The sequence below is a fragment of the Cottoperca gobio genome, chromosome 6 (genome assembly GCF_900634415.1).
Source record: "Cottoperca gobio chromosome 6, fCotGob3.1, whole genome shotgun sequence".
Classification (NCBI taxonomy): Eukaryota; Metazoa; Chordata; class Actinopteri; order Perciformes; family Bovichtidae; genus Cottoperca; species Cottoperca gobio.
Window position 1 is genome coordinate 724,259 of NC_041360.1, and position 24,295 is coordinate 748,553.

Consider the following 24,295-nt stretch of genomic DNA (forward strand, 5'->3'; position numbering starts at 1 on the left):
ATAATAAATATTTCAAACAGAAGAACATACAATACTTCCTAAACATCATGAACAGGAATTCATGATTGAAACCCTCTGAACAGGGATGCAAGTACAACTTTATCAAATCAAAGTCACATTTTGGAAAATAAGTAGTGTTTTTGATTTCCCCACATACATTAATTAATTTTACTATATGATTGTGTTATTAGAGAACTTATACTGTAGCACAAACAGAAAGCACACCATCAACCCCCATTTAAATCACACATGCTTAAGCAATTTTAATGAAAATAAACTCTTTTTGTACAATACAAAACAAATAAATATCCAGGTAGTCCACACGTTTGAGACAAACCCCCGGGCCTGCAGAGGATCATGCTGTTTTTTGTTGGAATGTACAGCAGAACACAAGCATCTGATCAGGGTGTGTGTTCAGAAACAGTGGGAACTGGGAGCTTTTCTGACCTGTGGTTGGGCCACTGACCAATTTGTCTTTTTACCTTGTAGGATTCCAACTTCATACAGTTCCCACATGTCTTTTACACCGACAGAACAACACGTACATGGTCTGTGAGCTTAGTGTCTAACCAATCTATGATCCCTCTATGGGGAAACAACCCATCCAGCCAACACTGATGGGGGGTTTCACAAATCAAACTGCAGCTATGGTTGCTTATTCTGCACTAAAGTTTGAAGCTGACAAATGCAGCTGAAACATTGAGGTTGAAAGAAAGTAATGAGAATGGAATGGCCACACAGATCGTCACTTTAAAATAAAATTCAGATGGGGAGATTAACATTCATTCCTCACAAGCAGCATATTCTATTACCAGCTATTAAAAGCTGTTCCTACAGAGGGTCTTGACTTGGCCTATGAATTTACATTTTGTTTCATAAACCTTCATATATGTGTGACCCTCCAAAACAGACAGGGAATTTATGATTTAAAAAGGTGGACTATAACAATCTTATGTTCTTGTCACTAATTAACATCGTCACTGCTGCTAGCAAACATATCAGATATGTATCCAAAACATTATTATTGTTACATTAAATGTTCTTTAGTGTTTTGTTTTGTTTTGTTTTAATGTTGTATAATCAGGAGAATGTCCTGAACAAAATCAACAGGACCAACTGAACAGAAAAACCCTTCCATCTCCCCGGGGCCAGCAGTTGCTTTAAAAACATTAGCCACTGTTTTCCCACCTGCATTTATGAATACATATGAATATCAGGGCCTCCTAAGCAAGCACAAAATGTACATTGAAGGAAGCTACAACCTTAAGTGAAGTTTAATACATTTTACTGAATGTTAGTAAATCTGTCTGAAGCTCGAGCAGGGTTCCTGAATGCCTCTAAAGAAGAAGAATAGACAGTTTTTGGCCCGGTAGAGACACAGAATGAAGTTCTGAGCACCACTCTGTCGTCACCCACAACTTAATATATCTTTCAGACTTTGAGTTACTTTTATTTCCCAGAAAGGAGAGCGAATCGGGTGCAGAGACAGGACAGTATGTTTATGAAGGGGACATTCAGGCTCCAGCACTACCTTGTTTTGAAAGACAATGACCTTCATAGGAGCAAGAGGACAAGCAGAGAGGGGCTGTGCTGACGGACATATTCTATGGATTCCATGTGGACATGGTGTGTTAAGAGGTGCTATGTTGCTCCTTATGAACTGTGTGTGTCTCAGAGATGGAACTGTACACGAGAAGATTACTCATTAATCATCTTAAATACTTTGAAAGATTGTGACCTCATCCATTTCCTCAAATAAAAAAATATTTATGACTCATTTACAGTTCTGGACTGGTTCTGCTCTAAAATGTTAAAATGGGTCATTTATTTTCCTGGAGCTACTAATATTGTCTGGACTGTATTACCACTTTCTTTTGTACTGCTTCCACTTGTGTTGTGTTTATATATATATATATATATATATATATATATATTTAGTGTTGTCCACATATCCAGAACACTTTTCCTTGAATGTCTTTATCCAGTTGTCTGGGATGGATCGTTGATCTCTACCTAAAAGAGAAACCAGAAAGAAAGTTCTGTAACTCTGATGAACCAATGCACTGCACCACAACTCATCTATCACAGTGAGCTGCTCGGTGACCGAGCTTTATTGAGATACTTCAGAGTTGAAGACCTTTAGCCCTTTTATTAGCTGGAAGAGTGATCAGTGACTTGCGAAACAGTTTTGAAAATGCAAAACAGTTAAATTCCTTTGCACGTTTATTCAAAAAAGATGGTGCTGCAAAGTCTAGCCTATCTGGTAACAGGCTAAGTCTAGCCTATCTGGTAACAGGCTAAGTCTAGCCTATCTGGTAACAGGCTAAGTCTAGCCTATCTGGTAACAGGCTAAGTCTAGCCACAACAGTAGCCTGCCAAACTGGCTTGTAAACTGCCAGTAAGCAAGACAGCTTTTTGAAGCTTTTTTGGTTATATATGGTAAAAATCAGTTAGCAAGCAAGCTGGCTCAGCTTCTCACGGGTCATTTTTTTTCTGCTCCTCCTACTCCTGTCCAACAGCTGATTAGAAACCTTGTCAGCTTTGGACCCTCCAGTTTTCTTAAAGGTCAGCACTTCAACAAGATCTTCTTAATGTGCATGTAGTAAGTTGTAATGCAGAGCAGCAGACCATACCTGTGTTGCTTTCAGAATCAGAATCTTTTTTATTGCCAAGGAATTTGTTGTGGTACGTAGGTGCTAATCGTCAAATATATAAAGAATTAACAATATATACATAAGGGACAAAATATAGACTGTAGACAATATACAATATACAATATAAGCATAGTCTGTTCTCAAGTTCTTTTGTTGTCAAAAATTGCTAAATGCAAATTGTTAACCTTTTCTGTGCATCTTAACCAAATGAGATACTAAGTGTTAATTAGTGAACCTTACAGGTGATATGAGAGCCTGGCTCCAGTCTGTATGCTAGACTAGGCTAATCACGTCCTGTTCCAGCGCTGTACTTAACAACTAACTATTAAAAAAAACTGATTATAAGCTAATTTCCTAAAATGTAATGCATTTTGTTGACTTCTGGGGTTATGCAATTTGTATTAGCAGTTCTACGCAAACACCAAGGCATTGTTGCCATGTGTAACAACCTGTTACATGTTTCTAGATGCTCATGGTTACTAAATCTAATATATATTGTACCTTATATCACAGCTGATGTCCTGCTGCTGTCTCTTCCTCCATTCTCTCCTCACCCTGCTCAATGTCCTCCTCCATCATCTCCTCCCCTCCTGCTTCCTCCTCTTCCTCCTCCGCTCTGCTCTCTCCCTCCCTGGCTGCTAAAGTGAAGCTCTGTCGCCCTTGCTGCCTCTGGCTGCGCCGCACCTCGCAGGCAAGGCCTTTCCTCCTCTGCCCCTGAGAGATGGGCTGAGTCTTGGTCATGGCTGAACTGGGGGACGGGGACATGGGGGGACATAAAGGGGGGGAGGGTTTGGACCTTGACAGATTGCTCTGGGTTGGTGTGGACAGAGGATGGCTGCTAGATGTTATGGCCACAGCGGGCTGTGTGTGTGAGCCTGAAGAGGCCCAGACTGTCTGGGATGGTTGACTGTCCACTGCCCCCTCCAGGTCTGGATATGGGCAGACTGTGGACGAATCAGGAGCTGTAGAGCAGACAGCTGCTTCACTGTCAGCAGGACTTTTGGGAGGAGAGTCTAGGAAAACATGAGATAATAAAAAGCACATATTTTGTACAGTTGGACTCCGGCAGATGTACCCCGAGTAATAATTCTGATACCATTTTCTATATCTTCTAAAGGAAAATAAGAATCTGGCTTTTGTGTTTCCTCCTACCAGGGCCACTGCTGCTCTGGGACTCATCGGTCATTGGTGGCTCTGCCTCCTCTTGGATCGTTGGTACTGATGCTAGTAGACCTGACACACACACAAACAGCAAAATATTTCTTCTATCCACTGTTAACTGTTAACTCTTATCTCCGCTAAATGGACTTCAAGTCCAAAGACGAAAAATCTGTATCTATCTATCCATCTATGGTGTAATAGTTAGGTATAGGTTAGTCTTGTTAGTTGACTTACTGAGTCCTCTGTAATGGGAGAGTTGCTGGTAAACTTGTTTCATTCTCTCAATGTTGAGCCTGCTGCCCTCTGCGTGGTTGATCATGGGTTTGGGGTAATCCACTCCCACGACACAGTTGGCTGCCCTCTGGACCGACTCTGGGGCGTTCCACGGCTCATAGATGTACCGGTTAGGGTAGTCTTTCAAGATGGGGATGTAACGCCTGCAGGAAATTTCAAAAGAATAGTTCAAATCATTTGAACTTTAAGTCTATTCAGGACTCCAGACTAACTTTTCCACTGGTAACACTGGTGCTACCAACTTTCTGCGCACAGAACAGTAACTGCGGGCGGAAAAGCCTCCTCAGGAGGGAGCATTCCAGCTCCGTGTTTACAAATGCAGTCCCGAGAGTAGCTGTATTACGCACTGGCAACTGCTAAACACCTGCTTGTCAAGATGAATTTTGAGTCTTTGGAGGCGGGGATGGAATAGACGGCAGCTGAGGCAGCAATGATAACTAGAATGGCACTCTGAGAGCACAGAACTCCGCCAAGGCCAATGTTGCTGGTGCTCCTCAGACTGTCCCATTACCCGAGTTGGGAAGTCGTTTTACCGACTTCAGTGTGTTCATAAACAAAGAAAATGGTCTGTATTTATTTTTTGGGCCATTTACCTTTATTAGAGATCCAGGGCCACTGCGGTGAGGACTCGCCGCCCACTTTACCAGTGGAGCTAAATGAAGTGTTGCATTTTATTGTTCAAAGCATGTAAGAAAACACATTGATTGCTGTTTCCTTGAATTCAGTTCAAGGAAACTCCTTTTCCATTTATTCCGACACAACATGAATGCAGCACAAATACCCTATCTCACGATGTTAACAAAAGTGTAACATGATTTATGTATCCGCCCACGTGATTTGGATTAGTTTCAAAATGTAATGGTTCTTCCTTGGTCAATGCTTCACCCTTCCACCAAAATTCATGAAAACCGGACCAGTAGTTCTCCCGTAATCCTGCTGACAGAAAAAGAAAACAAACAAAACGGCATAACGTCTACCTGATGAAGTCTCCTGATGGGTCAGTTCTCCTTCCAAAGCCAACAGGACAGTAGCAGTGGAAGAACTGCTGGAAGAAGGCGCTGCAGGACAGCCACATCCAGCTACCAGCATTTACACTCCAGTCTGCATCGAGCAGCAGCTCCTCAAACACCTGCAGAAACACAGATTTATACTTTCAACTGGTCCCACAGTGAACTCAAACTAGACAGTGTAAAAGCAAACTAAGTTGACATATTGTCCACCTGGCAGACACCAGGTTTGTGTTTGAAGCTACATATTGAGCAACTTTCCTGTCATACCTTCATGCCGCTCTCCCAGCTGATCCACAGGTCTCCCCTGGTGAGGAAACAGGCCACAGCATGTCGGGCCAGGTGATGGATCCAGCCCTCTATTCTCAGCTGGGTCATGATGGCGTCGATCCAGGGAAAACCAGTCCGACCCTCAGCCCACTTGGCCAGTGCCTCTGGGTTCTGGTCCCATGGGATCTGGAAACAAACGTATGACATAGGAGAGAGATGTTACCTACACACTCTAAACCTTTTCATCTTTACTTAGTAACTCTAGTCTGTTTATTTTGCTCCTGAAACCATCAATATATACATGTTTATGTTTAGGGTGCTAGAGCTGGAGGGTGAACTACACTGCTTTTATTTCAGCTGTTAACTGAACTTCTGTAATTAGTATTGGAATACCACACGTCTGCATGGCTTTTCTTTAATCGAAGCATCAGTACTATTATTATCATATCACCATTGCACTTTAATAGGTTTGAGAAAAGCGTTTTAATGACCTGTGTTATAAACTAGTGTTAAAGGAATACTTCTAAATGAAAATTGGTGACGCAAGTTTGTATCGTGTTTTTTCATCAATGCTTGTTTTTAAATATCAGCATGGTCTTAATACTCTTGTGTTATTTTAACAGCATGGGATTGCTGGCTTTATGGTCATATTATAGAGTTGACAGTACATATGTGTGTCTCGAACCGTGTTTAAAGTTCAAACCCCCTGTGAAATCTGAATGCAATACATCCATTACAGTACTCTGTATGTACACAGCCTACTAGTAATGACACACATACCGTGAGTGTGTGAATAGTTCACAGTTCGACCAGTGCTTGACAAGTTGCTGCCCTTTATATAAAATGTCTACTTTAACATTTAATTGACAAACACCCTTATTTAAGGCAGCTGTTGGTCGAATGTTGCCAACTTTATGACCAAAAATGATGGTTGTTGTAACTTGTCCTCCCTGATAAGAGTGAGCCTCTTCTTTTGAATAGTGGTGTAAAGGCCCACCTGGACACAGATGGGGTTTCCCTCCATGCGGTCAAAGTTTGGGTTGTTGGTGGCAGCTGTGTAGAAGAACTCCCTCCATAAGAGCTGGCTGAACAGGGACAGAGGAGGACTGCAGCGCTTACGGAGCTGAAGGAGAGCACAAACAGAAAGAACAACAGAGGAGAGAGAAGACAATTGCAATTTAAAAAGTTGCAATTTCAAATGGATAGTCAGAGGGAAACCATGTTATCATAATTGACAGAGAACGCAAACAGACTAAAGTGATGTGTCTGTGATGTGATGTGAAGAGGTTGAGTGACAGGTATCCCAGTACCTTCATGTAGAGCTCTCTGAGGTTGTAGTACAAAACCTTACAGGACAAACATCCAAAGCGTAGGTAGGGGCTGAGGCCGGTGGGACTGGCATACAGAGAGCACGTGTTGACACGAGGGTGTTCGAAGTTGGCCACCCACACCTACTCAGACAGGATGAGGGCAAACAAGTGATCATCTGAGGAATTGTTTTTTTCACATATAATGTAGCTGTCTCAGACTTAGTGCTGTGGAAACGTACATTATGCTTAATTTGTTTCTGTTGTGCTATTTTTAGAGAATTGGTCAGTATTGTAGTTGAATACAGGATTTTATTTAAGAATTAAGGGCAAATCCTCCTATCCCTAAGAGAGAACAATCAAGAAACCATTACATGTTTGATAGATACGTGATAGGTTGATTAGAATTAAAGAACAAAAACAAAACTTAAGGTTTACCTTTTTGTCTAGATGTTTGTTGAGTCTGTCCAAGGATTCTGACTCTCCTCCCTTCCACACAGCTGGAGATAATCCTGCAGTCCTGAAACCTGGACACGTATTCACATGGAGACAAGGTCCAATAAAAAGCAGGTATAACCTAATAAACCACACCCTGCCCAAATGCAAACTGTTCTCTCCCGCATGGAGGACATATTACTCTAAACTCCATTTAATAATGTGTTATTTTAACCATATATCAAATTAGATACAGTAATTACTAAATGTAATCACATCCTGTCTTCTAGTTGGCTCTCTGTATACCCAGAGAACAACAACATGTTGAGACCATGTTGTTGTGCTCATCAGTCATATTCAATTCTAATAATGTAATAAAACCATCATGTATACCTAGTTCTTCCAGTGAAGGTATACTGTATAGCTGATCATGGTTGTCAGATATTTTAGTGCAACATTTGTCCATCTGCTGCTGGGTGATGGGAGGCAGAGGTCTTCTGGGCAACTCCAGTCTGCTCACAATGGTCTGAAACCGCTTAAAGGTGAGAGGAGGACTGTTGTTGTTCGCCTCTATTATCCTGTGATCAATACAGAGAAGATAGAAGTAAAGTGATATCCAGCGTTTTACTAATTGACGCACTTGTTGTCGTGTCTGCTGAATAAAGATTCCGATACAAAACGTTTGTAATTGAACATTCAGTCCGTTTATTTCTCTTCTTAAATCAGCTTTCAAAACACGACATTCAGACACACAATAACTTAGCCTGTGGAGCCAACGCTACCTCAGTCAACTTGTGTGTGTGAGTCCGATCATGTATGTGTGCTCAAAAACTGTTTACCTTCCGCCGGAACACCACCGTCAACAAACATTGGTTCCTACTTATCTGCTATAGCGCTAATTGGCTCCTAATATTTTAGTATATAAAAAGGTATACATTGGACTTTGATATAATGTATGTGATGCAATTTCATTAAAATAATATTTAATTTACAATTTAAAGAATTATGAGTAGCTTTAAATGTTCAGTGTAAAATATGCCAGAACAATAAAACAATGATCTACTATTATCAACAGAATGTGAAGAGGTAACAGTGTCATTGAGCAAAAGGTATCAGGTCCCCGACAAATCCACAGCAATTTTTTGTTTTCAAATCTCATTTCAAATCTGGCCATAAGGCACATACAGTATATAAACAATTATGAGGCTATGAAATATGATAAAATATGAAACTGCTGTAATGCATCCAAGAGTGAGAGGATTACCATTATTACCAAGGACCAGATTGTGTTGCCAGCACTGTAAACCTGCAGTACAATGAGATAACCACTGGAGGGCTCTGCTGCATGTGATGCTGTCAGATTATTAAAAATGTTCAGATTTTGTTCAGCATTTTATTAGATGCTGTGGAATATTGTGGATTTTCTAAAAAGACCAAACACTCTCAAACAAACAGCTGACTGTGTACAACTGTTAAACTTTAAATATGACACCCCATCGTCTCCCTTACTAAGGGTCTGTTGTTGATGTTGGTATGGAGAAAGATTTGTCTCAATATGATTTGTGTGAACAGATCTACAGTCCGTGTGTAATCTGTAAATGTAACTCACCTTCCACAAATGCAAAAATGTCCAGCTTCTACCACTGCTTCAGGACTGCTTTGTGGGTACAAACTGGGATGTGTTTAAAACTGCTCCTCTGAGGGATGACTCTACTGTAGATGTAGAGGAATATGCTTCCGGGGTAACTGGCTACATCAGCACTTGTGTGGAAAACATTGTGTCCACAAAACGCCGCAGGACATACCCTAATCAGAAACCTCGTATTAACTGTGAGGTTCGGTCCATGCTATGTGCTCACCCCACTGCATTTGCCTGAGACAACTCTGATACGACCTGCGTAGATCGATCAAAGAGGCCAAAAGGCAATACAGACTGAAGATGGAGAGATTCTACTCCACCGCAGATTCCCGACGCATGTGGCAAGGCCTGCAACACATCACAGACTACCAGCAGAGAAGCAGGGGGGTCACAACCACCAACCCACACTGCCAGATGAGCTAAATGAGTTCTATGCACGCTTTGAGGCCCTCAACACCAACCAACAGAGAGGGATTTTGACCACAGAGTGCACACAGGACTCACCACTCACTGTGACATCAGCAGAGATGCGTAAGGTTCTGAGGAGAATAAACCCATGGAAGGCAGCCGGCCCAGACAACATCTCTGGGCGTGCCCTCAGTGTCTGCTCATCAGAGCTGGCTGAAGTGCTTGCTGACATTTTTAACCTGTCACTAGCACAACCTTTTTGTGCCCACCTGCTTCAAGACAACCACCATTGTGCCCCTCCCAAAGAAAAACACCTGCCTGAATGACTATCGTCCTGTAGCACTCACCCCAATAGTGATGATGTGTTTTGAGAGGATAGTCATGACCTACATCAAGAAGAACATTCCAGACACCTTGGACCCTCTGCAGTTTGCGTACCGTCAGAACCGGTCCACTGACGACGCAATCAACCCCGTCATCCACACCACCCTCACACACTTAGAGGGCAGGGACACATATGTTAAACTACGCTTTATTGACTATAGTTCTGCCTTTAACACGGTCATCCCACACAAAGTCTAGGACTAACACTTGCTCTCTGTAACTGGGTGCTGAACTTTCTCTCAGACAGACCCCAGTCATTCAGCCAGCAATCGCACATCAGGCACTAGATCTGTAAGCACAGGGACTCCCCAGGGCTGCGTGCTGAGTCCCCTGCTGTACACCCTCTTCACATACGACTGTGCGGCCTCCCAGAGCAACACCTGTATCATCAAGTTTGCGGATGATACAGCAGTCATTGGACTGATCACTGGTGGGGCTGAGGCAGCGTATAGAAGAGAGGTGGTGGACCTGGTGACCTGGTGTCAGGACAATAATCTCTCCCTGAACGCAGAAAAGACCAAGGAGATGATTATTGATCCATGGAGGAAGAGTGTGCAGCACACACCACTGTACACAGGTGAGACTGAGGTGGACAGGGAACCCTCATCAGCGAGGATCTCACCTGGTCTCACAACACACAACAGAACATCAAGAAATGCCAGCAGCGACTGTACTTCCTAAGAAGGCTAAGAAAATTTGGCATGTCATCCAAAATTCTCAGCAACTTCTACAGATGTACAGTTGAGAGCGTCCTTACCAGTGCCATCAGAGTCTGGTATGGAAACTGCACTGCCAGGGACAGGAAGGCACAGTACATCACAGGAGCAGCCTTCCCCTCTACAGGACATTTACACCACCAGGGTCACCAGGAGAGCCCACAACATCATCACAGGCCACAGTACACACCCCCAGCACAGACTCTTCACTCTCCTCCATCAGGCAGGCGCTACAGGAGTCTGAAAAAAGTTTCTACCCACAGGCCATCAGGCTTGTGAACATGCTCCCCCCCAACTAATTGAACTGTGAGCACTATACAGATACTCGGACTGATGCCGTGACTTCACTGTCACAGCAAACTATCATTTGCACTGAACAATACCATCACCATACCTGAACAATACATGAACGATGCATGGTGCACTTTGTTGTCTGCCTTAATGTTGTACACTAATCATGTATCTTTTGGCTATTGGTGGACTAGCAAAGTAAGATTTTAATTGTATGGTATAACTGTCTGTTTAACTGTGCATATGACAATAAAATATTTTGAATCTCTTGAATCTTGAATTTAAGTGGAAGCAGCACAAATGCAAACATTGGGAAACTTGAGTTAACCTGACATGTTGCAGCAATTAGTCAACTAATCCAACGACAGAAAACAAATAGCCAACTGTTTTGATAACCGATTAATCTTTTAAGGAATTCTTTAAGCAAAAATGTCAGAAAATGCTTTATTAGCCTCTAAAATATGGAGAGGTCCTGGTTTTCTCTGTTTTATATCATATCAAATGATATGGTTCTGGACTGACAAAACAAAACATTTAAAGACATCACCTTGGACTTTCAGAAACTGGGATGGACATTTTTCATATTTTTCTGACATTTTATAGACTAGGATTAATTGATTAATTGAGACAATAATAGTCAGATTTATGGATAACATAAATATGAAAACAATTATTAGTTGCAGTCCTAGATATGTCTGACAACAAAGGTTATGGAGTGGTGTAATTCATTATTAGAAACATCTAATCTCAGGGTTTTAAATTGAGGTAAAGGATCTCACTAAGGCAACAACTTTGTGTAAATGCAGGTGTGGCTCATGGCAATGTTGACAAACCCAGGGTGAACACAATAAAACATGTAGAATTAGTATGTTCTACGAACCTATCCAGGTTGTAGAGGGTGTGGGAGTTTCTGACAATGGCCTCCACTCCAAACTCTTGGGCCATCTTGATGATGGCTCCATCCCTCTCCTTCCCATAAGGCTCTGGGTCATATTCAAACGTCAACCTGGTCACTTTCCATTCCTTCAGCGAGACAGAGCAAAAAACGAGAAATAATGAGCAACAGACAGAAAGGACTTATTAGCAAGGCAGCGAGGCGAACAGACGGTGCAGCAGCACGGCTGAGTGGTACAACTGTGGTAAAACCAAACATAAGCAACATTGATCACAGCATCATTTCAGTTTGTATTCCACATGGTCCCCAGCAGGAGCTTTCTGTAATGCAGCTCATCGTGGTGCAATGCAACCTAACCAGGTTGCAGTTTGTACAATACAGCCAAGATTGTTTGACACCAGGGTTGAAAGCTGACTCCCTGCCGGACCTAAGCAGCTTTTAAATATATTTTAAGATGTTTATTAAACTAAAGTAATAACTTGATGTAACTGCAACGCTAGATGCTGCCGAATTATGTCCAGTGTCAGTAGAAGGGTCTACCGACAACGTACTTTACAGAGGAGCACAAGCTCAAGCTACAAGACTCAAGATAGTATTTAACACACGTAACTTGACCAGAAAGTTGACCTGGCTAAATATAAGAAAGAATGTTATTTCTCTTCTGGCTATGGTAGTTAGAAAGACACACAGGCTAACTTAAGCTGAGGTTAGACTGCTTATTTTTCATGCATTCATTCATGTGATTACACGGTCTCTGTGGTTGGGAGCGTTTGATCGACTGCGTACTTCGCTTCAGCTTGGTGTGTTTCAGTTAATATGCTGTATATTTCCTCAGCCTCCCTGGTAAAGTCTACTCCAAGGTACTGGAAAGGAGGGTTCGGCTGATAGTTGAACCTCTGATTGAAGAGGAACAATGCGGATTCCGTCCTGGTCGTGGAACAACGGACCAACTCTTCACTCTCACAAGGATCCTGGAGGGGGCCTGGGAGTACACTCATCCGGTCTACATGATGGAGCGAGAGATTGGCCGGAGAATCATAGCAGCGGGGTCGGTATTGCATTCGCTTTACCGCTCTGCCAGAAGGCAAAGCTCTCGATCCACCGGTCGATCTTTGTTCCTATCCTCACCTATGATCACGAAGGCTGGGTCATGACCGAAAGAACGAGATTGTAGGTACAAGCGGCCAAAATGGGTTTTCTCAGACGGGTGGCTGGCGTCTCCCTTAGAGATAGGGTGAGAAGCTCAGCCATCCGTGAGAGACTCGGAGTAGAGCCGCTGCTCCTTTGTGGTCGGTCAGTAAGCTGCTGGCAGTGTGGTAGAGGCAGCATAGTTCTAAACATCACATTAAAAGAGAAAGAGATAGTGTGCCAGAGTAACGAGAAGTACACCATTGAAATACTTTATTCTAATCAATGCATCATTTTCAGATGACAAGCATCGCAAGTCAGGATGCAACCCTGACTCAACATCCCAAAATTCAAGAATTGACTATACCTCACACAGCATGGTATGAATGGCACTTGTAATGAAACATATTTTTGTAAGACTTAACATGTTTTTTTTAGAAATGTGCAAGCAAAACAAGCCCCCTGTAAAAAATGTCCCTTAAAACTTCCATAGAAATTGGGGCTCTTGTATTCCGGAAGGATTATGTGGAGCTCCCCATCACCACATCAGTCTCATCAATATAGTATAAAGAGTCAGGTATATTTTAGTATAATCATTTGTGCAACCTATTAACCATGTGTGGCAGTGGGGTGTGGTTAGGGCGCCGGCTGTTGGGGAGAGACGGGAATGCGACTGCTCCCCCTGCTCTCCGGGGAAGCCCAGCGAGCCTCCCACAGCCTGCCAGCGTGCTCCAGACACGGCTACGACCAGCTCCGGAGCCTGCCCTTCGAGGACACTGGCCGGCAGTTCGCCTTTGCCCAGCAGCTCCTCGACTCTGCCAGGCGCTGGCTCCAGCTGGGAATCAACTGTGATTGTGGCACCGCCAGACTCCTCCCCCTGGTCCGGAAGGGATGTACCGTGTATGTATACAGAGGGGTATTCACCCAGCTCTGTGGGACTCGGGATGTACGCAGACCATGATCCACCAGCGCTTGGTTCAGCCCGGGGCGTTGCTGGAGGCGTCGTGGGTGAAGGTGAGGTGTGTGCATGGGGATATTCACGAGTACCCTGTGAGCTGAGCTGAGAACTTTACCTGTATTGCTTGCAGTAGACTAAGCTTAACAGTTTAATTATTTCAAAGCTCTGTCAGATTCGGATCGCTTATTGCCAAATAACAAAGTATCAAATGACAATGGAAAAACAATGTGACAACGTGACAGTCCCCCCTCATTGTGATGATGTCAGACAGTGGTGCATTAGCAGCTAAAAAGGGACAGATACTTTTCTCAGGGGTTAATAGATTCCAAAAATAAAGCTAAAAGAAGAGTGAATATTAAACTTATATTTACCAGGTGCACAGAAACACTGCAAATATATAATTATGTTGCTCTGAAACTGCTGCACTGGTTAACTAGTTCACCTTAAAAAGCTTATATTATGTTAATGTTGTGTTCACAACCGGTCTCTGTGGCAGTGGGTGTGGTTACTGCGCTGGCTGCTGGGGGAGAGATGGGAGGGTCTCAGCTGGAGATCAGACAGCTGGACACAATCAGCTAATCTCAAATAATGTGGTGTTTTTGTTTTTGCCTGAAAAGGCTACCGGGAACAGCATTAAACTGTTTTTTGTTCACCGAACATCCATCATTTTATCTGAGTGAGAGCAGGTTTGTCTCACAGTCTCCGAAGCCCCCAAGTGGCACTTTAAAAAAAACAAAACATATTTGGCCAAGACTTCTGCTGGGTTAAATTTAAGACTTTTTATCACATTTTCCATGTCACATAGAATGCAGTTTATTACCCATTTTTATGTCATACCTGCCCAAGCACAAAAGTATGATGGAAAACAATTAGGGACTATATGGCCTAGAATTATTTATTATTAGTATATCACATTTTTTCAGTACTTCCCAGGAGTATATAACAATCATTTCTATCGATTGAATTAATACGACCTGGACCTAGATAAGCAGCAGAAAAAACAGTGCCTGTAACAGGTCTGATGGTGCTTACTGAAAAAAAGAATTAGTTGAAACAATATCCCTTTTACTTTATAAGTGAATAAAGTCTCCTGACAGACAAAATGGGTACAAAAACATTTTATAACAAACATTTTATTGTCTACGGCAGGCAAGAAAAGATCCTTAAGCTTTTTGAGATACTGAATACAAAGTTGTTTAAGGCTTAAGAAACCCTGGCCTATGGAAAATTGGATCTTTTTCCTTTGTTTCTTCTGTCTACACGGCAACACTGAAAATGGAGTTTCTCAAAAACTTCACCCTGGCAGGAGTTTTACAAAAGCTCTATTTTCAGTGAGCTAAAACACTGTTTGGGTGTGGCCAAAAGAAAAACGCACTGAAAAAGTTACGTTTTTTAAAATCCCTGTGTACGTGTGGACTAGGCCTTAGTTAATGTAAGCAAAAAGGTTGGACTTTCAAAGATATTTATTGAGTGAGACAACAGAAAACTAAACAAGACTTAAGTTCTCAGCTTGTATTGTGTGGTTCTTTTGGTCATGACAACCCTTTAGTGTTGGGTCCCTGACAGACACAGATACGTGGTGGGCAGGAATACAGACCTTAAAAAGCCTTGGAAAAACATTTGTAGGCTGCCCTCTGACTACAAACAATCTGGAATTGAGCTTCTTCAGACTGTCGTCCAGGTCCTCCAGAGTCTCCAGCAGAAACCTTCACACAGACACATTAGTTAGTAAGAAATACCCCCCCCCCCCCCCCCCTGCAGGGTGTACAGCTGTGATGGCATTGATTGTTTCTTGGCATAGTAACAAACTATTGTCCCAGCCACACAGTGTTGCCAACTGCATGACTTTTTTGCTAAATTAAGCAACCTTCCAGACTCTGTTAGCGACTTTATTTCTAAGAAATGAATGGCAATGAAGCAACTTATTCAGACCATCATGGAAAAAGCGAAAAATATTTTCAAATATATTATATTGTGATTCATTCACATGCATGCTGTTCAGAGGTCAGAGGTCAGTAGGTGTGGGGCAGTCAGGAGGACACCGCCTGCCGCAGGAATGGAGTTAAAATAATAATTTTATTTTAAAAATGGCCTCGTCACAATTCTTTATCAGTCACTTCATCCTGGCGCCCTGGCATGCCTCCCTGTAAATTTAAAACGTATCTGCTGAAGAAAAAGAAAACGCCTAAATGTTCAGTTCTTCACATAGATCTTTTTTTATGCATCAAGGAGCAGTTTGTAACATTAGATGTCAAAACATCTTCAAAAATTAATTAATTTTTACTTTTCAAACCAAATTTTGACTAACCAGCCTTTAAACAATACCTTTAGAATTTAACCGACCACCACAAAATTTCTGTAATTTCAACATTCAACATTATTTATCAACAACACTGAATTCATCAAAACTAATTGTCAATATGTAGATGTGGGGCTGTGTTCCTAGAGTTATTGTATCAGTGTATGTATGAGTAACACGAAATTGCAGAACATAAATGACCATCACAAACTGGTAGAGGTGTAAAAATACATGCATTAGTTGCTAACCATTCCGTATAAAGATGTTTGTTTTGGTATGAACGTTTTTATTTTATTTGTTATGTCCTATATATAAAATAATAAGCCCCGTCTCATCACAATAAGAGAGGTCAATTATGATGAATCAAATGAAGGGGATGAAGAATTAAATAAGTATAATGTGATTAGTAGTCTCATAAAGTCTAATTACAGTCTACTTGGTATGTGTTGAAAAAAAGTTCCAGTTCCAACTGAAGTGTGGATCGTGTCCATGTACTAGATAACATGTATGGTGATGAGAGATAGACCCTCTCCGACAACCTCCTGTTTAGGAGCATCATGGTTCCACAGTAAGTTATAGCAACAGTGGACAAGGAGCAGTGGCTCAGACAAAAACTCACTTCTCTGAACATAAACTAGCTCCGTTACGTATTGACGTTCCCTTCAGTTTTTACCGGAAAGGCACATAGTTTACCATGACACTAATATTACACACATATTACTAGTATGGAATATGAAGACTTTAAGAGTGATTAACATTTAATATAAAAGCAATATACTGTTATCTATGAGCATTAGGTATATCTTATACACCAGCTTTTACATTTGCATACGACTCATTTGCATATAACCCAACATTGACCAAGTCTGATCCGTGTCACTGTGCTTGTCGGCGGCAAACGCAACGTAAACACAGCAACACACAGGACTACTTTATCCGTCCAAACCCACATAACTACTATGCCATTTGGCGTGTAACGTTACAAAGTGTTACAAATCCTAATTGAAAACCAAGGATTTGCTGAAGTAGAATTTCGTTAGTAAGTCGTGATTTGCGTGTTATTACAACGACCTTCTTTCAGTTTCTTCCACCGAACTTCAGTGGAAGAATGTGGGCGTATGTAGCGAGAGATTTATTTTAACCAGATGTAAGTTTCTTAGCAGTGTAGATACTTTGCCGATGTACAAGGATAACATGTAATTGTTGAATTATTCTATGGTGCCTGGATGGCATTCTCTTAATGTTAGTGTTAGCTTACTGACGTGGAGTGGAGGCCCAAGCCTATACTCCAATCGTTGCACATTTATAAGGCAATGAATCACACATTTATACAACCTAACGTTTAATGGAACGTGTCACAGATAAAGTTAAATTACTAACCTCCATCGGTTGATTCCCACGTTGGCGGCGCCAGCAAACCACGGGTCGAGGATATAAATACAACGCACAGTGTCCGCTCCATTGAGTGCCTCCTGCAGCACCGGATTATCGTGCAACCGCAGACCTTTGCGAAACCAGTGCACTGAATTCACCACCATGGTTACTTCTTATTGCATCATTACAGGAAAAGCCAGAGGAATCGATCGAAATTTAAAACAAAAAAATGCACTGATTTAAAGGCTAAACCAGTCACCGTTTAGAAAACTCACGAGAAAATGCACTTGCTGTCAAACGAAAGCAACACTGAGGGGGCGTGTATAGTAGCCGCCACTGTGCGAGAGGTTAGGCGTTATTATCGCTGTATCTGTTCGCTGATTGGGCAGATGGTACAACGTCAGCATGAATTGCCAAACAGGAGAACTTTGATTGGTTGATTGGCATATGGGAGAGCGCTGCTGTGTGGAGCTGTGTCACGTTTCCGATGTGCGCAGTGTTATGGAGCATCTGATAGGCGTCAAACTAGAATGTGATCATTTCAGTTTTCACATGGTGCATATTTAAACAAAGCAGCCTGCAGATTTTGGATTCACATTGAAAATGGTCTCAGAGCTTCTGGGTGATGGACAATGATATTGTTTTAGCTCAATTCTTGCACCACCATGAGCAAAAACCTGCAGTGTAGAAAAGTACATCATTTATAGAAACAAGTTCAGTATAGAAATTGAATAAGTTACTTGGCAAATTAGTTTAATGATTATTATAAAGTGTCTATATTAATTTGTAGGTCAACACTGCAATTTTTGTTCACTGAAAAAGAGATCTCCTGTACAAGGGCTTTGCAACTAAGACCACATAAATAACTTGCAGCTTCAAACAAACTGCAATTTAACTGAGCACATCCCCTGTGTCTTGTTGTTTGTTATTTTAATTTAACTGATTTAACTAACACATAAAAAAACTATAAAAAGATCAAACAACTAATCCTACTTCTTGAGAGTCCTATAGTATTTTTATTCAAAGACTTTAAAAGACTTTTCTGGTAAGAGTCTACTCTCTCACTACCTGATCATTATCTGCAACTAATTGATCGTTCACTAATGCCTTTGCAAGTCTCATGTTCCAGATTACTGACTGCTGGTTCTGTTAATGACAACATGCCAATAAATTGAGCTTTGACAATGGCTTCTCTATTTATTTATTATTATTTTTGGAATGCTGGCACAGCAAATTACTTTGGTTAAATTACAAATGGTAATGCAGCTTAAAAGTTAAACATTAGCAACAAACTTGTGGGTTACCCGGGAGGTACCTGAACCAGTGCAGCTTTTGAATTCAGGTCAACATGCACATTAAACTATATATTTACCAGTTACAGGCATTTGCTGTTGCATTGTTGTTCGATCTAAAAGGTGCTTTTAAAAAAAAATTGTATTCCTGTTGAGGGCACGTGCTCTCCCACTGGGACAGCCTTTTGTGTTGTCCCTGTAGAAACCGCAGGCTCCAAACTTTATGTAGGCCAAGTCACGGAGCAGGACTGGTGTAGAAATTGTTTTTATACAGTCCAGAGATATAATGGCTTAATGAGGTGCATGACAGTATCATACGACAGTCCATGCACACTGGCTGTAAGAGATTTTCCATTTGCATGTTGAAATTGATGGTGTCCAAACTTTTTTCACTGAGGGCCACATACAGAAAAATATACGAAGGGCTGGGCCACTCATACTTTTGAGGTATATTCCCTAAAAAACAAAACAATCAAATGTAGGTAAATTAAGCTTGAAAATTAACAATAAGGGTTTGCAGCTCATTCTCAAAACAGAAGCCTCTAACATTAGTTAGAAAAAGTTATCAACTTTAATTGACTGAATGTATTGAACAATTGAGCTTATTAACATGAATACTGTGTAATATATGTTTTAACTCTCCTATAATGGGAACAGCGTTGCACTCAGTGGGAGCAGTGATGCTGCACTTTGGACTGAAGGATGCTGCAGGTCAGGAGTAAGTTTGGTGGTTGAGATACGAAGGACATCACAGAGATGCTGTCGCTCATTTTGGTTCTCAATCTGCTTTTGTTCAGAGAAAATGTTTGCGCACACATATGAGCCGAACAGACTCATCATTCTTTGTGCGTGGCGTCTCATCAGAGGAAACTTTCCCAAGCTCCGGTAGAAGTCGGGGAGGGAGAGAAGCTGATGTTGATTCTTCAGGGAATTATCCTATATAATTATTATATATACGTTTATATAGTTGCAGACTCTCTTAAACTTCTTCTGCATTAATCAGCTCGATTTCTTTCTCAACGATAGAAAAATCTTGGAAGTGCTGACTGAATTCTGTCATGAGACGCGACATGAGATGAGAGACGTGATCACAGAAGTTGGGTAGTTGTGTCTCAAAGAGACGGAGCTTCACACAGAAGGCTTTCATGTGCGCAGTAGGCTCTTGTTCAGTGTTGAGATGACCAGTAAGATCAACTAAAAATACCAGGTCTGCCAAACATGGAGGGTCTCTCAGCTCATGAAGAGGTCGCTCCTTTTCTTTCAAAAACAGATCGATTTCTGATCTCAGGGAATAAAACCGCTGCAGCACGGAGCCGCGACTCAGCCAGCTCACATCAGAACTGTGGAGTACGTCCCCGTATTCAGCATCGACATCAGACAGGAAAGCTTGAAATTCTCTGTGGTAAAGTCCTCGTGCTCGAATTATGTTGTGCCCTTTAGACTCCTAAGATCAAGCAGCTCTTCCGTAACGCAAAAGTTATCGTCAACTCTCCGCAAAAACAATGAACAGCTGTGCGGTGTCTGTCGCATCTGTGCTCTCATCACATGCAATCGAGTAAAAATCTAAAGCACAAGTTTTATCTGACACTTGATGTTTTAAGTTAGCTGACAAGTCAAAACTGTGTTTCTGTGTTAGAACTATGAAGTGCAATACATTCAAGCGCAAGTTTCTATCTGGGCCTTATTCCATTATACTTTTAGAATTTGCTGCGGCCAATTAAAAATGGGCTGCGGGCAACATTTTTTGCAGTTTGGACACCCCTGGTGCATTGCTTTACTCAGCCAACACAAAAGGCTTGATGCTGCCTTTTCATCCTTCATTGGGTGACGCTAGTGTTCACCTTAGTTGCCACCGTTCTCTCAGGATTGCCAATTTCTTCCTGGGGTGGTAATGGGCCTGGCAGGCATTGCAGATGTCACCAATGAGAGGCTTGATTCTGATCATCTTATCATAGTGTGCTGCAGTGGCGTAGCTAGGCATATTTTAGGTGGGCTTCTATGTTTGTTGGTGTACTGTGTCACAACCTGGCTCGAAAAGAGGTGACAAGGAGGGAGACCACACAATCCATAACTTTGCTCTAAGGTTTAATTAAGTAAATGACAGAAACACAAAGTAAGAAAATAATAGTATCAGTCAGCAGGCCAAGGGGAAGAGACAAGAAGATCTTGTAGGTCTGCTTTTTTTAAAGTGCTTGGCCGAAACAACCCCTCTACCAAACACAACTTTACCCAACTTGACACTCTTTCCTCTCCAGACTCGGCAACTCCAACCTCAGCAACCTTGGCGCCTAGGAGCAATTTAAGAGGAAGGGAAACAAAAGCTGCAGAGGACAATGTAGAACACATGTTAGTTAAGTAAAGGTACAGTTGTGAAGGGTTACAATGGTGCACGGGACAAGGCACCTGCTATACCATTATTCTTGCCCTTAATATGGCAGATGTCCAGGTTGTATGAGCCTCTGATTCAGGTTCTTCAAACGCCCCCGCCGTAAAGGCGCTGCCACTTCTTCCCCCCCACTAAATGCTGACTGTGCCAACAGTCAAAACGGGACACGCTTCTGATGAAGAGGAATCTGAGAACTCAGATTTACAGATCAACAGATACTCAGACTTTGGCAAAGGCCCAACACAGTCTATGATCAAGTGTTCAAATGGGTGGTCCACTGCAGGGATTGGATAAAGTGGGGCAGGCTTACACTGATTTGATTTACCCGTTACTTGACATGTATGGCAAGTCTTAATGTAAGCTGCCACATCCTGCTTAAGACAAGGCCAAAAGAAGTAACGCAAAATGTGACAGTACGTTTTCTTAACTCCCAAATGCCCTGTCTGATCATGAGAACATTTCAACACTTTTTTTCTATACTTAGTTCTCTCATCTGCCATGGTAGCAGCGTTAGAGGCAGTCTCTACTCCACGCTCAGCAATACGAGTGGCAACCTCAGGTGGAATACACTCTTTAAACTGCTCTAGCACCATCAGATAACACAGATCTTTAAAAGTAGTAACTTCCAACGCCAAACACCATATTGGGCCACCTCTGAGGCCGTAACAACTGTCAGTAGTCAATAGTAACTGACTAGCTACAGAACAGCTAACGTTTGTTCACTATGGAAAACAATTGTAAGCATGAAAGGGTGAATAGTTATTCTAACTATCATAATCTGCCAATGTTCATTGATCAGATGGATATAAGAAGAGTCCAGGGAAGCAGCAGCAAAGAACAAGTGATTTTGGAGCCAACAGTGTGATGGAGGTTAGTTCAGATCTAGGAGTAAATGAGCAGTTTTTGGATTAAATTCCTGTAATAGGCCACAGTACTAGCTAAATAAATCATTAATGAAAACACATAGGCCGAAGTTCCAGAGAATAATGCATTTGTTTAACACACATGACAGTGAACACACTTACACCATACATGTCACCAGTTTGCATTTTGAACATGATGTTTGGATGTCATGAAATTTACTTTAGTGTCTCAATCAGTTAATAAACCATTGTTTAAACTTATTTTAAAGGGTCATGCAGAAGGAGAGGCAGATATATTTTTCATATTAGTGTTGAGAGTTGTGCCCCCTCCCCTTACCAAGACCACAAAGTTCTATTAGATCTAGCATCTTAATTTTGCTCTCAAAGTGCCCCAGATGCTTATAATTCAATTTAAAATGTGAAATAAATTCTGCCTGGGGGAGCATGCCCCTGGACTCCTCTAGGAGTAGATGTGAAGACCACCCTACTCCAAAGACATGTCAACATGACTAAGGCCAGGTGACATGGACCTGGTTAACATGACTGATACATTGACGACGCAATACTGGCTTTGCTCAGTGCAAAACTCCCAGACTGAAGGCCCTGTCACACATGACCGTATGGCGGAAACGTATACGAAAAACAGCCCACAATTTGTCAGAGTCCAAATACGTCCAACTTTTGATCGGATTGGATTGGATCCGGAACGTGCACAGAGTCGTATGTCTAACAGATTGATACGCATACATAACATATCCCATACATGCACAAAACGTATTCGACTAATATATAACGTAATGGTTCTGCCACACAGGTCCGTATGGCGGAAACGAATGCCGGCGCATACGAAATACACGGCATTACGCTGGTGTGCGTCGATATAAATTCAAATCAAATCAAATCAAATGTATTTGTATAGCCCAATATCACAAATGATACATTTGTCTCAGTGTGCTTTACAGACTGTACAGGTTACGACATCCTCTGTCCTTAGACCTTCGCATCGCACAAGGAAAAACTTCCTAAAAGAAACCCCAAAATTAAAGATGGAAAAATGGAAGAAACCTCAGGGAGAGCAACTGAGGAGGGATCCCTCTCCCAGGATGGACAGACGTGCAATACATGTCGTAATTAAATTACGAAATAATTATTAAGAAATTAGGAGTATGTTATACATAAGTAGTATTCGTGAGAAACACGGCGTTTTTACGCTAGGGTACTGTGTTGAACGCTGAAGCCGTAAACATATTTTGAGCATGTTCAAAATATTCTGACGTACCTAACGTGTGGGTCATAGTTTCATGCATACGGAAAGTTACGTAAGACATACGTGATGACGTCAGAGGTACGGCAGTCGTAACCATGGTCCAGGGTCCATGTACTACAACTACAAAGGATTCTACTCCATTGTTCTGATGGCGCTTGTAGATGCGGACTACAAGTTCATCTGGGCAGATGTCGGTGGTGGGTATTTGCAATATGATTGATGAATATGTGGTGTGAGCCTATAGTTATCTACTGTTTGAGGTAACACTTTTGTTATTCTGTATTTGCAGGTATGGGGTTAGGGTCAGACGCTCAGTTCTACAACCACTGTGAGCTGAAGGAAGGCGCCGAAAATGGTACCATAGGTTTCCCTGACCCGGATCCTATGCCCAACGGCACCCAGGATGTGCCCTACTTCTGGATCGGTGACAATGCCTTCGCCCTACGCCACTACATGATGAAGCCGTACGGGCAGCGGGGTTTGACAAAGGAGGAAAGGATCTTTGACTACAGGCTTTCCCGTGCCAGGAGAGTAGTAGAGAATGCATTCGGCATCCTGTCAAACCGCTTCCAGGTCCTGCTGAGTACCATGCAGCATCACCCGTCCACTGTGAAGTTCATCGTCACCACATGCGTCATCCTGCACAACATGATGAGGATGCGGCACCCACGGCTCCAGAACCAGCAGCTTGACCGTGCAGAGAACACTAACCACTATTATGTCCCAGGTGCATGGAGACTAGGCCAGAACCTAGAGGACACACAGACAGTGTCTGGACCACCCAACACCGCCTCCATGGACGGAAAGACACAGATGGAGCTCATCAAACACTGGGTGAACTCACCAGGCGGTGCAGTTCCGTGGCAATACAGGATGATCTAGGACATGAACATTTTGACATGTTGACCACACACGTTTGTATGACATTATTATGTATGAATAAAATATGAATATATCTATCTAACCCCATGTTATTACGGTTATTATTATTGTTTGGACAATTTCATTATATGTCTATATATTAACAGGAAAGAGATACTTATGCAATTTGGATTAACTGTAAAGGACACCACATTGAAGTCTGAACTACAAGCTACGTTTAATGTATGTATATGTTATGACCAACATATCAATGTAGAAGAGATTGGAATAGGTATTGGTGATACATTGACACTTTTAAATAGTGAAAAAAAAGGATTACAGCCATTCAACAACTTTTATTACAATGAACATATTATAATGGCATATATACAATAATGGAATCCCT

At 41.9% G+C, this 24,295-nt stretch overlaps 2 protein-coding genes across 6 annotated transcripts; one reads left to right on the forward strand and one right to left on the reverse strand.

The window, feature by feature from the left end:
- Positions 1-237: 237 nt before the first annotated feature.
- On the reverse strand, positions 238-17,536 carry cry2 (cryptochrome circadian regulator 2). Of its 5 annotated transcripts, none has more exons than XM_029432883.1 (13): positions 17,227-17,536; positions 15,145-15,253; positions 11,447-11,589; positions 7,522-7,706; positions 7,132-7,220; positions 6,697-6,837; positions 6,384-6,509; positions 5,387-5,572; positions 5,087-5,238; positions 4,050-4,252; positions 3,807-3,887; positions 3,156-3,667; positions 238-2,013 (listed from the first exon to the last, which is right to left on the reverse strand). In XM_029432883.1, exons 1-12 carry the CDS (start codon positions 17,382-17,384, stop codon positions 3,162-3,164), a joined length of 2,079 nt encoding a protein of 692 aa, XP_029288743.1. In that variant the 5' UTR covers positions 17,385-17,536; the 3' UTR covers positions 238-2,013; positions 3,156-3,161. The 5 variants fall into 5 exon arrangements, with proteins under 5 accessions (XP_029288743.1, XP_029288744.1, XP_029288745.1 ...); XM_029432884.1 differs by lacking the exon at positions 17,227-17,536 and adding an exon at positions 15,535-16,985; XM_029432885.1 differs by lacking the exon at positions 15,145-15,253 and having other exon boundaries at positions 17,227-17,359.
- Positions 17,537-22,991: 5,455 nt separating this feature from the next.
- LOC115009119 (protein ALP1-like) lies at positions 22,992-23,986 on the forward strand. Its single transcript, XM_029432890.1, has 2 exons — positions 22,992-23,225; positions 23,318-23,986. The coding sequence occupies exons 1-2, from the start codon at positions 23,138-23,140 to the stop codon at positions 23,908-23,910; spliced, it is 681 nt and encodes a 226-aa protein (XP_029288750.1). The 5' UTR covers positions 22,992-23,137; the 3' UTR covers positions 23,911-23,986.
- The last annotated feature ends 309 nt before the right edge of the window (positions 23,987-24,295 follow it).